Source organism: Toxorhynchites rutilus, chromosome 2 (assembly GCF_029784135.1).
Source record: "Toxorhynchites rutilus septentrionalis strain SRP chromosome 2, ASM2978413v1, whole genome shotgun sequence".
NCBI classification, from domain to species: domain Eukaryota; kingdom Metazoa; phylum Arthropoda; class Insecta; order Diptera; family Culicidae; genus Toxorhynchites; species Toxorhynchites rutilus.
The window spans coordinates 38,772,696-38,787,434 of NC_073745.1; the positions used below are offsets into that span (position 1 = coordinate 38,772,696).

General features: G+C 44.8%; 1 protein-coding gene across 5 annotated transcripts in view; it reads left to right on the plus strand.

Moving 5' to 3' along the window:
• The window catches only part of LOC129771939 (phosphatidylinositol phosphatase PTPRQ), a 62,629-nt gene that overhangs the window by 36,877 nt on the left and 11,013 nt on the right, over nucleotides 1–14,739 (plus strand). For all 5 annotated transcript variants that reach the window (XM_055776086.1, XM_055776085.1, XM_055776087.1 and 2 more), the window contains exons 6-10: nucleotides 4,452–4,611; nucleotides 4,675–5,034; nucleotides 5,090–5,425; nucleotides 5,485–5,952; nucleotides 6,010–6,689. In XM_055776086.1, the coding sequence (XP_055632061.1) occupies nucleotides 4,452–4,611; nucleotides 4,675–5,034; nucleotides 5,090–5,425; nucleotides 5,485–5,952; nucleotides 6,010–6,689 (2,004 nt within the window). The remainder of the gene's footprint in view (nucleotides 1–4,451; nucleotides 4,612–4,674; nucleotides 5,035–5,089; nucleotides 5,426–5,484; nucleotides 5,953–6,009; nucleotides 6,690–14,739) is intronic.

Genomic DNA, 14,739 nt, shown 5'->3' on the forward strand with positions numbered 1-14,739 from the left:
TTGGCCATGCTTCACTGTCAATTTTTCGTAAATTTGGAAAAATGTCGTCGAACGAAAAAGAGCGTCGTGAATTAATCCTGTGCACTCATTTCGAGAATCCGGAGTTGTCACATCGGGACATCGGTAAGATGCTGGGAATCGTCCAATCCACGGTCAGCAGAGTACTAAAACGATACTTCGAGAACCTAACCATCGACCGGAAGGTGAAGAACGGCAAAAATGGATGCTCCGTCAGTGAAAAAGATCACAAGCGCGTAGTTAAGCAGTTTAGACGTGATCCGAGAAGTTCGGTCCGGGATGTCGCCAATAAGCTGAATTTGTCAAGTTCATTCGTCCAGCGGACCAAGCAGCGGGAGGGCCTGCGTACATACAAGGTTCAGAAGGCTCCTAACCGCAACGACAGGTAAAACATGGTGGGGAAGACGCGAGCCCGGAAGCTGTACACCGAAATGCTGACGAAGCCGCATTGCCTGGTAATGGACGACGAAACCTACGTCAAAGCGGACTTTCGTCAGCTGCCGGGCCTGTTGTTCTTCTCCGCAGAGGACAAATTCAGCTTTCCGGAGGAGATTCGCAAGCAGAAACTATCCAAGTTTGCCAAAAAGTACATGGTGTGGCAAGCGATCTGCTCTTGCGGAAAGCGGAGCGCCCCCTTCTTGATGACCGGCACGGTAAACGGGCAGGTTTACCTTAAGGAGTGCCTACAGAAGCGCTTACTACCACTATTGAAACGGCACGAGGGCTCGACCATCTTCTGGCCGGATCTCGCTTCGTGCCACTATTCAAAGGACGTGTTGGAGTGGTACGAAGCCAACGGGGTCACCTTCGTGCCAAAGAAAATGAACCCGCCCAACGCGCCGGAGCTTCGCCCAATAGAAAAATATTGGGCGATTATGAAGCAGGCCCTCCGAAAGAACCCAAAAGTTGTCAAATCGGTGGCGGACTTCAAGAGAAAATGAATTTCTGTTCAAAAAAAACTACAACCTGACGTTGTACAGAACCTTATGGACGGGGTAAAGAGGAAGGTGCGAGCATACGGGCTTGGGCTCGAAGTATAAATAAAAAGAAAATGCCAAAAGTTGTTTAATAGTTTTTATTTTACTGTCTTAAATTTTCAAAAGGATCGGTCTACTGGGCGAATTTCTACAGCGTTTTTTCCGTGATGCAATTTTGCCTTTTCACTCTACTGAAGGTGGCCGTACACTGTTTGCCCGGAGGTCAAATATTTGATATTTTTTGACAGATAAAGTTTGATTTGATTTTTGTACAAACACTATTTTGTTTGCCACTCTTCAATTTTCAACAGTAGTAAACAATATCAAACACCGAACATGGAAAAAAATCAACTGAAATATTCAAGGTAACCTAACAATGTACCGACAGGTTCGAAGAACAGACTGAAAAAATATTTTAGGCATCCAATAATTGAATATTTGTTTGTCGTGTTTTGTGTACAATATATTTGATCAGTACACGTTGACCAAATTTTATCTGTCAAAAAGAGTCAAATATTTGGCTTCGGTCAAACAGTGTATGAGCACCCTGAGTGCCCAATCAAGTTCGGATGAATGAACTTTACCCAGCTATCCTTCTTAGATTTCCATACACACTTTCTAGCAACTCGCTGAGCTGTAAGGAAGGAAGTTAAAGCTTCCTCTTTTTGGGATCGTCGTCACTCAACCTCCTAAGTGCTCTAAGAGTTTTCCGTCTAAGACGTATTGCCTCTTTAACATCCCCGTTCCACCAAGGGACCCTCTTTCTACCGGGCAGCCCGCTAGTGCGAGGAATGTGCTTTGCATTCAACATAAGCTCAGTCAGCTGGTCAAGATCAAGATGCGCGAAATCATGCACTGAGCGATCTATATCGTCCTGATACCCCATCCAGTCAGCTCCATCAAACTTCCACCTTTTACGGTATCTGATCGATGGTTTGTTTCTATCAAGGGTGATAATAATAGGAAAATGGTCACTGCTGAAAGTGTCATCAGAAGTAGACCATTGAAGCTTACTGGTTAATGTGGGGGAGACCATAGTCAAGCCAATCGCAGTGGTTTGCCCTGACATATGGTCTATTCTGGTGTGAGCCCCATCATTTAAGAAGGTAAGGCCAAGATTATTGGCCAGCTCGATCACCGCCAAACCTCTACGGTTTGATTTGCTTGATCCCCAGAGAGGATCGTATGCGTTCAAATCCCCTCCTAATAGGAGGGGAGCGTTAAAGTTTAAAAGAATTTGCTCGATCTCTTGCACCACCGCCCTGTGATTGTGAAATCTAGGGGGTATGTACAAGTTAAAGGCGATGACATGTACGGGGTACATGATTTCAACACCTAAGATCGGCAGGCTCAATGTTATTGAGCATTCTTTAAACGTGATATTCTTGCGGATACCAATGGCAATACCATCTCTACCAGGGGTAGGATGTCCCTCTTTATAGATCCAACTATATTCTACGATGCTCTTCCAAGGGAAGATAGCATTCGGAACAAGTGTCTCTTGAAGTAGGATTATTGCCGGGGAGAGTTTCCGGCTAAGAAACTGTAAGTCTCCCACATTTTGTCGTAACCCTCTTATGTTCCATTGAATAATTAAATTCTCCGGAATATTGAAAATGAAACATAAAAACACAAGGTCGAGTTAGCTAATGTCAATAATATTGGGATCAATACTAAGCGACGAGTTAGCGCTCGAAGGGGGATGCTCCGTTTTTCCACTCTTTTTGAGTGGCGGAGATAACCCCTCTGGGCTGCAGGGCTTACCAGACACAGTGTCCTCTGCCTCTGCTTACACTTCACACCGGCCACTCTCGGCATTTCCTCAGGAGAGAGTGCTGATATCGCTAACCCAGTATCAGGCGCGGAGTCGGGAGCCGTACTGGCACCCGAAGCCGCGCACTGAGCATCCCCTCTAGGGGGGGTAACCCTAGCGGGTAACGGTACAGCAGCAGCACCAGAGCTAGGCTTAGGTGCCATGCTGGGCCTACCCTCCCCAGAGGAGGATGAGGTGCTGGGTTGGACTTACCGGTGCTGGGCAAGGAGCCAGACCCAGACTTAGAGACGGCACTGGGACCCCCAACCTTAGCGGCGGGTGCCGCAGTCGATGTGGGTTTCCCAGCTGCCGATCTCGTGGTAGCCCCCTTCTTTGCAGAAGGTACCTTGGGAGGAGTGGGCTTGCGAGGATTTGAGGTGAGACCTGCACCGGGCCTCTTACTCAAACTAGTAGCTCCCCCTTTGGGAGTGCTACTACCCTCAGATAATTTGCTGGTTAGCTCGTTTACGACCTTCTCCAGCTCTGAGATCCTCTTTTTCAGTTCTCCGATAAGAGCCTTATCGGGGGACAAACGCGTTGGTGCGCTATTGGTGCTGGCACTCTTAGGAGTGGCACTTGGCGCGGGGTCAACTATCCTCGAGAACTTTAAGACAGCCGCATACGACGTTGCCGCCGTTTTGGCCGTCTCGAGAAGGAAACGTTAGCGTTCATCTTTGTCCTGATGATATTTTGCTCTTTGAGAAAAACAGGGCAACTTCTGCTGTTTAAGCAGTGGCCGTTGCTCCTGCAATTCCTGCAGAACAATTCATTAATGCACTTTTCAATATCTGGGTGCTCTTGCGAGCATCTCCAGCACACCGTCTCTTTTTTCCCGCACTTGACGGAAATATGGCCAAATTGGTAACACTTATAACATTGTGTTGGTTTGGGAATGTATTTTCTGGTCTTAATGATATAATGATATGATGATATCTGTCGCATCGCGACAGAAAACCACCCCCCCTGGACATATTAAGGGTGGGGAAGAACGAACATTTCACCTCTGTATTATCGATGAGTTTTCCAATTTTCACCAGCTTTTCAGCTTGGCTCCTGTTGGAAACTTCAACGATATACTTTCGACCTCTATCACTGGTCCTAGCTCCAACGATATACTCGCTGAAGTGGTCCAGTGATTTACTGATTATGAAGGGATTCCGAGGAAGCCCTTCCCCATTCTTGGCCTCTAGGACCAGAAAGGTGGTACCGCACACCACACTACACGCCGCGTTACTGCTACCTACCCTCTGGGGATAGATAGTCTTCTTCTTATTCGTTTTGGATTTGATTTTTGTTTGAACTGCACACCGTGGAATTAGGGGCCCGAATAGTCCATTTAGCGTTACCCAGGCTGCACCACGAGGAGGCGGACTACGCTACAGTCCAATAACTCGTGGTGCTCATTTTTGTTCATTGTTTTTTTTTCGGAAGAAAAATCTTTTTTTTTTCTCAGTGAAACATGAATGAAAATAAAAAAGAACATAATAATTGAGATTTTTAGAATTATTACAATGTGTTTACATTGTAACAAAAAAAAAAAAAAATGAAAGAAATGAAAAATATATAGTGGGCGTTATATTTTGCCAATCACTGTAGATTATTCACACTCTAGCCATATGTTTGAACATCGGCGCCCGTTACAGATCATTGGTGAGTCTTCCATCAACGAAACGGACACCGTCTTCACCAGTATTGTGTCCCCGTTGGATCCATACACCAAATACAATTGCACCGCACGCATCATGAACATCGCTGGATGGTCGGAAGAAGGATCGGCTGTGGAGTTCAGGACCGATGAAGATTGTAGGTAGCATTGGTCTGTTGTCATCATTGCTCACGGTTAAGGTTTCAATCGTGTTTGATCAGTTCCAGAACAACCTCGAAATCTCCAGCTGGTCGGCAGGAATCGAATGATCGATATGAGTTGGAATGCGCCTCTGGTGCGAAACGGAGTGATCAATCGCTACCGCGTACACGTTCGGTCGGTGGGAGCACGTTATCCGATTCCGAGCTACTGCCCGTTGGATCCTGGGGTTAACGAAACGATAGAACTACCCGGCGGGAATAATCAGAACTCCAGAACGACCGATTGGAACGATGATGAACTCTATCACACACTGAAAGATTTGCGAGCCTATACAGACTACGTGATACAAATAGCGGCTGCAACGAAAGCCGGTTTTGGGTTGTTTTCGGAGATGGTTCTCGTAACAACTTTGCCAGAAGGTACAATTCCTACTTATTTTCATGTTTTGTAAATTTTTATGTTATTTTCATTCAGAGCCCGAATCTGTGCTAGAGTTCGAGGAATACAACGTGAGCTTGCCGGAGGTGGACAAACCCTACAACTCATCCGTGTACATTACGTGGAAACTGCCGTGCCATTTGAACGGTCGTCTGCGAAGCTTCGCCGGACAATTTTTTGGCTACAGAGCAGGGCTTGAGCACACGCTTGATTGGAGTCTCCCGATCACGGATGATACGGTTGAAAAGTTCACTTTCGCAGAACATCGGCTGGAGCCGGAGTTTCGCTATAACGTTTCCATAATTGTGTTTGTGGAGGACGTAGCGAACTCTAGCGTTCCAGAGTATCTCATCTTTCAATCACCTGCCGGTAGTAAGTATCAGTTGAACATCTATTCTTTAATTTGTTTAATGTTTAATGTTTGGATCTAGTTCCAGAGTTCAAGGAAAACGTCACCTGGGGTAGCGTGGATGTTATGGACGCTCCCAATCCAACCAAAACGGCCAAGATAAGCCTGTCGGAGATTATTTTCGAATCGGACGTCGGGAGTATCACCTACGTGGCTTTGCTGCTCTCCGAACGCCGCTGTCAGCAGGATCCTGTTCCGGAAAGGAATCTCTCTGAGGGTTGGCCTCTCGTACCCTCGTGGATCGATGTAGCCGAAATGTCCTGCATCGTTCAGTACCAGACCACTCCTAAGTTGTGGAATCCGATCGGTCATAGGAAACGCAATGGCAGGAACGAAGAGCCGATTTTGTATGTCATCGGCAGTGATGATTGTGTGGGGAAACAGGAGTACTGCAATGGTCCGTTGAAACCTGGTACTGAGTATGCACTGATTGTGAGAATTTTCACACAAAGCGGTTACAGTGATTCGGCTATTCAGATCTTCCACACAGGTACGACGTTACAACACTGAATCAATTGCTGATTAATTTGTTTTTTTTCCCTCGTAGACTCACTCATCAAGTTAACGCTCATAATCACAACAATCATTGGTTGTTTATTCGTGGCCTTTATACTGGGTCTCCTAGTTCTATGGCGTGCCCAAAAACTGCACGCCCCTGCTCAAACAATGGTCCGCTCGCCGAACGATGAACCCTCCGATATCCCGCTGAAATCTTTTTCCGGGATATACGACGAATTGGTGCAATCCAATAAGGAAAGAATCAACAAAGAATATCAGGCCATAAATTATTTCTCTGAGCAACTTGTCAACGAAACGGTGACCTTCTTCGTGGCGAAGGAGAACGAGAGGAAGAACCGATATCTGGGTATTCTGCCGTACGACGGAAATCGGGTGCTTCTCGAGGTGGATGATATGATCGACGATGCAGATGAAGACGTTAACGATTACATAAACGCGTCGTTCGTCGATGGGTACAAGTATCAGCGGGAGTATATTGCCACGCAGGGACCCAAGAAGGAAACCAGTTTCGACTTCTGGCGTATGATTCTTCAGTACGAGGTTGAGTCGATTGTTATGCTGACGCAGATTGTGGAGAACGAGAAGATTAAGTGCTATCAGTATTTTCCTCGGTTCAACCAGCAAGTAAGCTTCCGAGACATACAAGTCAAGTGTACGCAGGAGCTGAATTTGACATTCTACCAGAAGAGACTGCTGATGGTTACACGGGTAAGTTGTGACTTTTAGTATTGAACGATGTGGGACTATTCACCAGTTTGAGCTCAATGTTAACTTTATATATCTCGAAATTTTCAATATCGGGTCCAACTTACTTTATAGTTGGAATGAGTTGAATGAAATTTTGGAAGTACTAAACAGGTCGGTGTTGATGTGCTCCTGCATCTAAAATTTTTAGCTCATGAACATGAACAGGCACTCATCGAAACAATGTTTGCTAGTGGACTGCAACACGTCAACCAATACCTAAACGCGAACGGCAGGCTTCTTGATCTAGCATTGGTGAGCCTTCCAGGGCAGTTAGACGTAATCGAACCCGGCTCGCCTTTGTTGCCAGTGGACAATCACCATGCACCCTTTGTTATACTACTCGACGAGGACAGCGACGATCTAATTATGCACACCGAGTTAAACGATAATCCTTCCTATGATTTCAACCTATGCAATTTCGCGCAGTTAAAAACGGTTCTGAGCGCTATCAATTGGGACTTCTTACAGCAAACCGGACCAATGGAACAACTGTTATCAGCATTCTATGACAAGCTCTATGCAGTGATTAATGACAATGTGCCTCGCAGAAGAAGTTCATTCAGATCAATGTCTAGCAATCTGTGGTGGTCCCCCGAACTCCGGAACCTGCGCAACATTCTTAGGAAAGCTCGTCACCGCTTCTTCAATTCGAAGTCTGTAAGCGGTCGGAACTATCTTCGAAATGTCGAACTGCAATACAAGACAGTGTTGTTCGACAGTTATAGCAACTACATTGCCAGGATTCAGACTAGCGTAAAACAAACCGCCTAGTACTTCTAGGACTTTGTGAAAAAAAGGCAAGCATCCACTCGTATCCCTCGTAGCGTCAACTTCAATGGCAGAAGCCGCGAACCTCTTCGCTATGTTCTACGAGAGCCTGTTTAGCAAAGAGTTACCGGTACCAAGACATTCCTGCATACAACATCGACCTGCCAGTGATCCAGTTTACCGAAAATGAAATTGTTGAAACTATCGATGCCCTGGACATCAGAAAGGGATGCGGGACGGATGGCATACCTCCCCTACTGCTGAAAAACTGCTTGAGGGAATTAGCGGCTCCGATTACCCTCTTGTTTAACCAGTCACTTCGTGAAATGACCTTTCCGGAAGCCTGGAAAGTCTGGCAACTACAAAAAAGTGGAGAATTATCGTGGCGTTACTATACTGTGCTGTATTAATAAAGTATTTGAAAGGTTGGTGCACAAAGTTTTGCACAACGTGATGTCCCCCATTATTTTTGAAGGACAACACGGATTCATGGAGCATCGCTCTACTACTACGAATCTTATGTGCTACGTCACTGCTCTGTCTCGCGAAGTAGAAGATAGACGACAAGTTGACGCAGTATACGTTGACTTCGCGAAAGCGATCGATAGGGTTCCGCATACTCTACTCATCGATAAAATGAAGCACATGGGATTTCCAAATTCAATCACAAATTGGATTTCCTCGTACTTGCGTTACAGAACCGCATATGTGGCGTTCAACTCAACTCGATCCCGAGTCCTTAATATTACATCCGGAGTACCGCAGGGTAGCGTACTAGGACCGATGCTTTTCCTCATATTTATCTATGACTTGTACATGTTACTTTCCTCGTCTAAACTCTCTTTCGCTGACGAATTCTACCGTACTATCGAGACTCCCTCAGATTGTGATGCACTCCAGGCAGAGATTATCATTATGCTGCCCATGTTTGTATAGGAGACGTAAACGACAAAATGAACAAAATCAACTTCTTCGCTTTTTCGCATTCTACACAATGTGATACGTTTGCTCAACATGCAAACAAAAATATTTGAGCAATTTTGAAAAAACGTTTTCGAAAAATCACTGTTTGTCCGCATAGCAGACGTAGTTCCATAAAGCTTTCATACATCCTTCGAAAATCAACGATTATAAGTATTATGTGCTATAAGCTAAATCTACATTTAAATCACGTTCTTTGTAGAGTCAATACATGTCTGTCACGATAGTATCTTATTACTCAGTGTTTCCTAATAGATGAATATAAGAAACCATTGAAACGCTGCTCATATAATTACAATTTTCTGTACACTGCATTGCGATGAATAAAGAGAAGCAATTGTGTTTTTTAATGTTATAATTGCTTAAATTTCTGCATTTGAATCTTCAAGTAGATAATAAAACAATCAGATCAGTAGTATAATTAGAATAATATTGGTTCTTAGCATTATACCTCCTCGGATTCAACATTGAATTATTCTACATACTCAGCATTTACTCATACCGTTGGTGTAAATCACTCCACCATCTTTATGCGATTGATCGTGATATCGGTAAATCATGTTGCTAAAATAACCAACATTGCAGATTGCCTTTACAAATTCAATTAACTGAAAAGACACGAGTCTGCTGTTCTTTCATATCCTCGAGTATTCTTCAGGAAAAAAGTACTCTCATAGACTTGCAACAAATCAAGAGAATTCTCACTCCCGACATTCTTCCAAAATGGAAGGTAAAAGTGACGAACCAGCCAGAAGCGTTGAAAGTCACTATAAAACAGAAAAAAAAAAAAAAAAAAAAAAACAAATCAAGAGCACATTTTCCAGACATTCAACTAAATTTTTTCCAAACCTTTTTGATTTTATCCGATAACAACTGAAACTATCAACGGATACGTTTTGGCTATTATCGGAATTGTAAATACTAACGATACAAACAGATTGTCCGCATAAATAGACGCAAGCGTTTTCCAAATGGAAAACGTATGTTATAATCCGCAAAATTACCTAGGCCCTCTTCTTGCCGATAATATCCTTGAACTGGACAGATCATTTCATTGGAAATTTCCATGGTTATGCTTGTAGATCAAAAAACAACAAAAATGCGTTTTCCCAACACTAATGGTGTTGTCGATTACGTCTCCTATGCAATCATGGGCAGTATGTTGGTGTTCGAGCGACATCTCTGGACGTCCCCTATTCGACTAACTGTCGGACAATTGTACCACGCAGCATCCCATATACCAGCTATGGCATGCTGCGTATAAATGGTCCTTCGAACCGGATCAGGTTGAAGGTGAAGTGCATTTATACGCATTTTAACACCGCGCCGCGATTCGCAATAGTGAGTGCCATTGTGAGGTTGGAATATCACCTCCGGAAAGGACTTTCTCGGTGAAAGTGTGATTTTGAAATTAAAAATCGTTTTGTATATTCAACATGGACAAGTTTCTAAGTGAAAGCAAATCGTTGGAAGCAAGTTTGAACCGAGCGTCGCAAAATGTTCAAAAGCTCCAGAGTAGGAAAGATATCGATGACGTTGACATCCAGACCGAGCTGGATAATATTGTGGAGATTTGGACGGCTTATCTCTCTGTTCACAAGCGAACGGTAGACAGTTGCAAGGATGAAGAGATGGAAGAAATCCTGGAGCATCAGGCTGGATTCGAGGGTATTTTCACTCCACTGAAAAATACTCTCTAAAAACTTCGTTTTTCGACCTTTTTGACAGTGCAGTACACCAGAACGCAGCTCTGCGGGATAGCCAGAAACTTTATTTCCTCAAGACAAATCTTGCCGGAGAAGCCGCAACTCTGATATCCCACCTTCGTATAGAGGACGTGAACTACGCTCCCGCTCTTGCTAAATTGAAGAATATATATGACAAACCGCTTAAAAATTGCCGCTCACCACATTCATCGATTCTTGAGTCAACCGTCAGCTGCGGGTTTGCGCTCCCTACATGATGTGTCGGATGAGATCATTCGAGCGTTAGCAGCAATGAACCAAGAAGGACGGGAGATATGGCTGCTGTACATCTTAGTCGAGAAACTGGATGCCGAAAGTAAGCAGTTGTGGTGTCAGAAAAGATCAGAGCTCAAAGATGAACATATAACTTTGGATAAGTTTCTGAAGTTTGTGGATGCGCAAAGTTGCGCACTGAAGTCCGTTCAACCGAGTCGTGTGAAGAAACTGACGACCAATACGGTTCTACCAAGCAAACCTTCTACTACCTGGATTAACAAACCTGGACCAACAGCTCTCGTTGCCACCGGGCATCACTTCTCTCATTCAATGTGCGTTTTTTGTGCAAAATCACCGCATACATTGTATCAATGTGGTAAGTTTCTGCATGCAAGCGCCGATGATCGACTCCATTTTATCCGTAGGCAGAACCTCTGCGAGAACTGCCTGAAGCAACATTTCGGCGAGCCTTGCCAGTCCGGAAATTGCCGAAGATGCAATCTTCCTCATCACACTCGCCTTCACGAGGCCCTCCAATCAAAGGTCGATTCAACTCCCGTTCACGTCACAGCGGCAACAACCAGTCCTTCTGGTTCGTATTCGATGAATTCGTAAACACCAATCGCATCTGTTGGTCCAGCAACTGACTTCATGGACACTAACGTTCTTCTTCTGACTGCTACTATACATGTCTTCGACAAGTTTGGGCGTCCACATGCTTGTAGAGCTGTGCTTGATTGTGCTTCCCACACCAGCTACATTACTCAGGATCTATGCCAGAAATTGGGTCTTCCTACAACTGAAGTAGACTTCGAGTTCGGTGGTATTGCTGATACATCCGGGCACGCGAGCGAAGGAGCACTGGTTACATTTGCTTCACAATGTTCCAATTACCGGAACGTAGTATCGTGCATAATTCTGGAACGACTTACTTCCGATCTCCCGATTAGACCGATCAACACTAAGGATTGGCCAATTCCTGGATCGATTCCGTTGGCTGATCCCCAGTTTCACCATCCAGGAAAAATATGTATGCTTCTCGGCAATAAGCTTTTTTTCCAGTTGCTCGAACCGGGAACAATCAAACTTGGATCAGACGACGGACTTCCGGTTCTCCAAAATACCAAGCTAGGATGGGTAGTTTCTGGTGGCTACAAAGATGGCGGCATTCAATCAGACGCTTATGCTCCGTCGTGTTTATTAACAGCATCCAATAATACACACTCCGATCAACTCCGCAAATTCTGGGAGTTGGAGGAGTACACGAATCTTTCTCCGCACCTAAACGACGAGGAGATCCTTTGCGAAGAGCATTTCGCTAAACATACATTCCGTGAAGGTAACGGAAAATTCGTTGTTCGACTTCCATACTCGGAAAGCCCCAATTCTCTCGGTAAATCGAGAGACATTGCTGAAAAAAGATTACTCCATCTCGAGCGCAAATTGGAAAGAAATGATTTTTTTTTCTTTCTTTATTGAAGAGATCTTCAGCCATAGGCTGGTTCATCTCTAATAGAAATGCTGATTTAAAACAACAATACTTTTCGTTCATGCGAGAACACATCGATCTCGGGCATATGAGTCCCGCCACTATCTCTGGTTCGGAAAACTGTGTTTTTCTTCCACATAATTGCGTTGTGAAGAAGGATAATACGACGACGAAGTGCCGAGTCGTCTACGACGCCTCAGCCAAAACGAGCAGTGGCAAGTCTCTTAACGATATTCTCTTGGCGGGTCCTGTGCTGCAAGATTCTTTGATAAACATCCTTCTCCGGTTCCGGTTCCCAACGGTAGTACTCGCGGGTGATGTTAAACAAATGTACAGAATGGTACTCCTCCATGATGACGATCGAAACTGCATTCGAATTTTGTGGCGCTGGTCCAAGGACGAGCCGATTCAAGAATATTGTTTGAATACGGTCACTTATGGTACCAAAAGCGCATCGTATTCGGCTACAAAATGCGTACAACAGCTTCTACTCTCTCATTAAAACCAATTCCCGGACACCGTTACGAAGGCTTTAAAAGGAATTTACGTTGATGACGTATTGACTGGTGCTGATTCCGTAGATGAAGCCAGAAAACTTCGGCAAGAACTTTCCAGTATTTTTTCTGCTGGAGGATTCCATCTGCGGAAGTGGGCTTCTAATAGCCCCGAGGCGCTGGAGAGGACCTCGTAATGAAAATCCCTATCGAGACCAAGGAACCCAACACTATCAAGGCTCTCGGAATCCACTGGCAGCCGTGTAGCGACGAATCCGGGTGGCAGAAATCACTACTCATCTACCGGCTGCCAATTAGAGTCACATCGCCTCGGAAAATAATCCCGCAGATCTTATTTCGCGTGGAGCATCGCCAGAGCAAATTCATCATAACTCCCTGTGGTGGAATGGTCCATCCTGGAGCACAATGGGAGAGCAAGGTGATACAATCGACCTCCCAATGCTAACCAACGCTGACCATCAGAATATTGATAGGGAACAAAGAGCAATTGTTGTCTCTCTCATCACTACCTACGAAAACGACTTTCTCGATGGAGTAATGGCGCGATATTATCCCGATTTCCAAATGCTGCTTCGGGTTACTGCTCGAATTTTTCGGTTGATTTCCAGGAGCTCTCGATCGACGTCTCGTCTCTTACCACGTGAGCTGGATCGAGCTCAAACAGTTTACATTCGTGACACTCAGCAAATACATTTCCAAGAAGAACTTGATTGTTTGCGACATCAACGTGAGGTCAGCTCTCTCAGCAGTTTGCACCAACTCAAACCATTCTTGGACGAAAATGGAGTGCTCAGGGTGGGCGGCCGGCTTCAACAATCAGGCCTTAGCTACGACGTACGGCACCCTATATTAATACCTCGACATTCTATCCTCACATCATATATTTTGAACCATGAGCACATTGTGCATCACCATTGTGGTCCCCAAACACTCCTGGTCGTGTCACGTAGGCGAATCTGGATCATCAGTGGTGCAAGTGCAGCAAGGAAAATTTATCGTCAATGTGTGAGGTGTGCTCGCATTAAGCCAACGTCGAAGAATCAACAAATGGGTCAGCTGCCATCTGAACGAGTGCAACCAAATCCACCATTTTCTATTACTGGCGTGGACTATGCCGGTCCGGTCAGCATTGTTGGACGTAGGACAAGGGGTGCAAAACAATATAAGGGATATATCGCACTTTTCATTTGCTTTACAACAAAGGCCGTGCACATGGAAGCCGTGTGTGAACTTACAACTGCTGCTTTCCTGGCAGCATTCACTCGCTTCTCCAGCCGCTACGGATTGCCGTCGAAAATGTTTTCGGACAATGCAACCAATTTTCGCTCGACAGTTTAACACCTTCGAGAAATGTACGTGCAGCTCAACTCTTCTTTACACAACGATCAAGTCACTGACTTTCTGACCGACAAGGGAGTGGAGTGGAATTTCATCCCACCTCGGTCTCCGCACCATGGCGGATTATGGAAATCAGTAATCAAGGTTGCTAAGCAGCATTTGTCGAAGATATCCAAAAATTACATCTTCACTTTCGAGGAACTGTCCACGCTCATCGCTCAAATCTCAGCCACCATGAACTCAAGACCTCTCACACCGATCTCCAACAGTCCAATGGATGTACAGCCTCTCACCCCTGCTCATCTTCTCATTGGTCGGGCGCTCACCACCGTTCCTGAAGTTAACCTACTGGAGCGGCAAATTTCATCGCTATCACGTTGGCAGTTCATTCAGCGCCTCTCACAAGAATTCCGTAGCAGATGGCAGACAGAGTACGTGCGTTCCTTGCAGCGGATGTCGAAATGGCAACGACCATCGCAAAATGTTTCGGTCGGAGACTTCGTTCTTCTGGTGGATGACAATTCTAAGCCAAAGCAATGGCCTACGGGTAGAATCACAGAAACTTTCCCAGGTCCGGATGGACGAATCAGAGCGGTATCAGTCCGAACAGCATCTGGTACTGCTCGGCGTGACATCAGGAAGATAAAGGCTATACCGTTTGTGACAGGTCACCTGTTTGCTCGGGTTGTTTGAGGATTTGTATCCTCCCACGGTTATAAATAAATTGAATTTTTCATCAAAAAACGGTGGAACACACTCATAGCTAGACAGAACACATATACAAATATATACGATTGATAAAGAAAACATGAATATAATGAATAAAAATAATAAATAAATTTAAAAAAAAGACGGGTGGGTAATGTCGGGGACATAACCGGAGTGACGTAGGACTATACAAAGGGGACAGCTTTTGTTAAATATATATTTTAAATATATTGTTTTATTTTCTTCTCCTA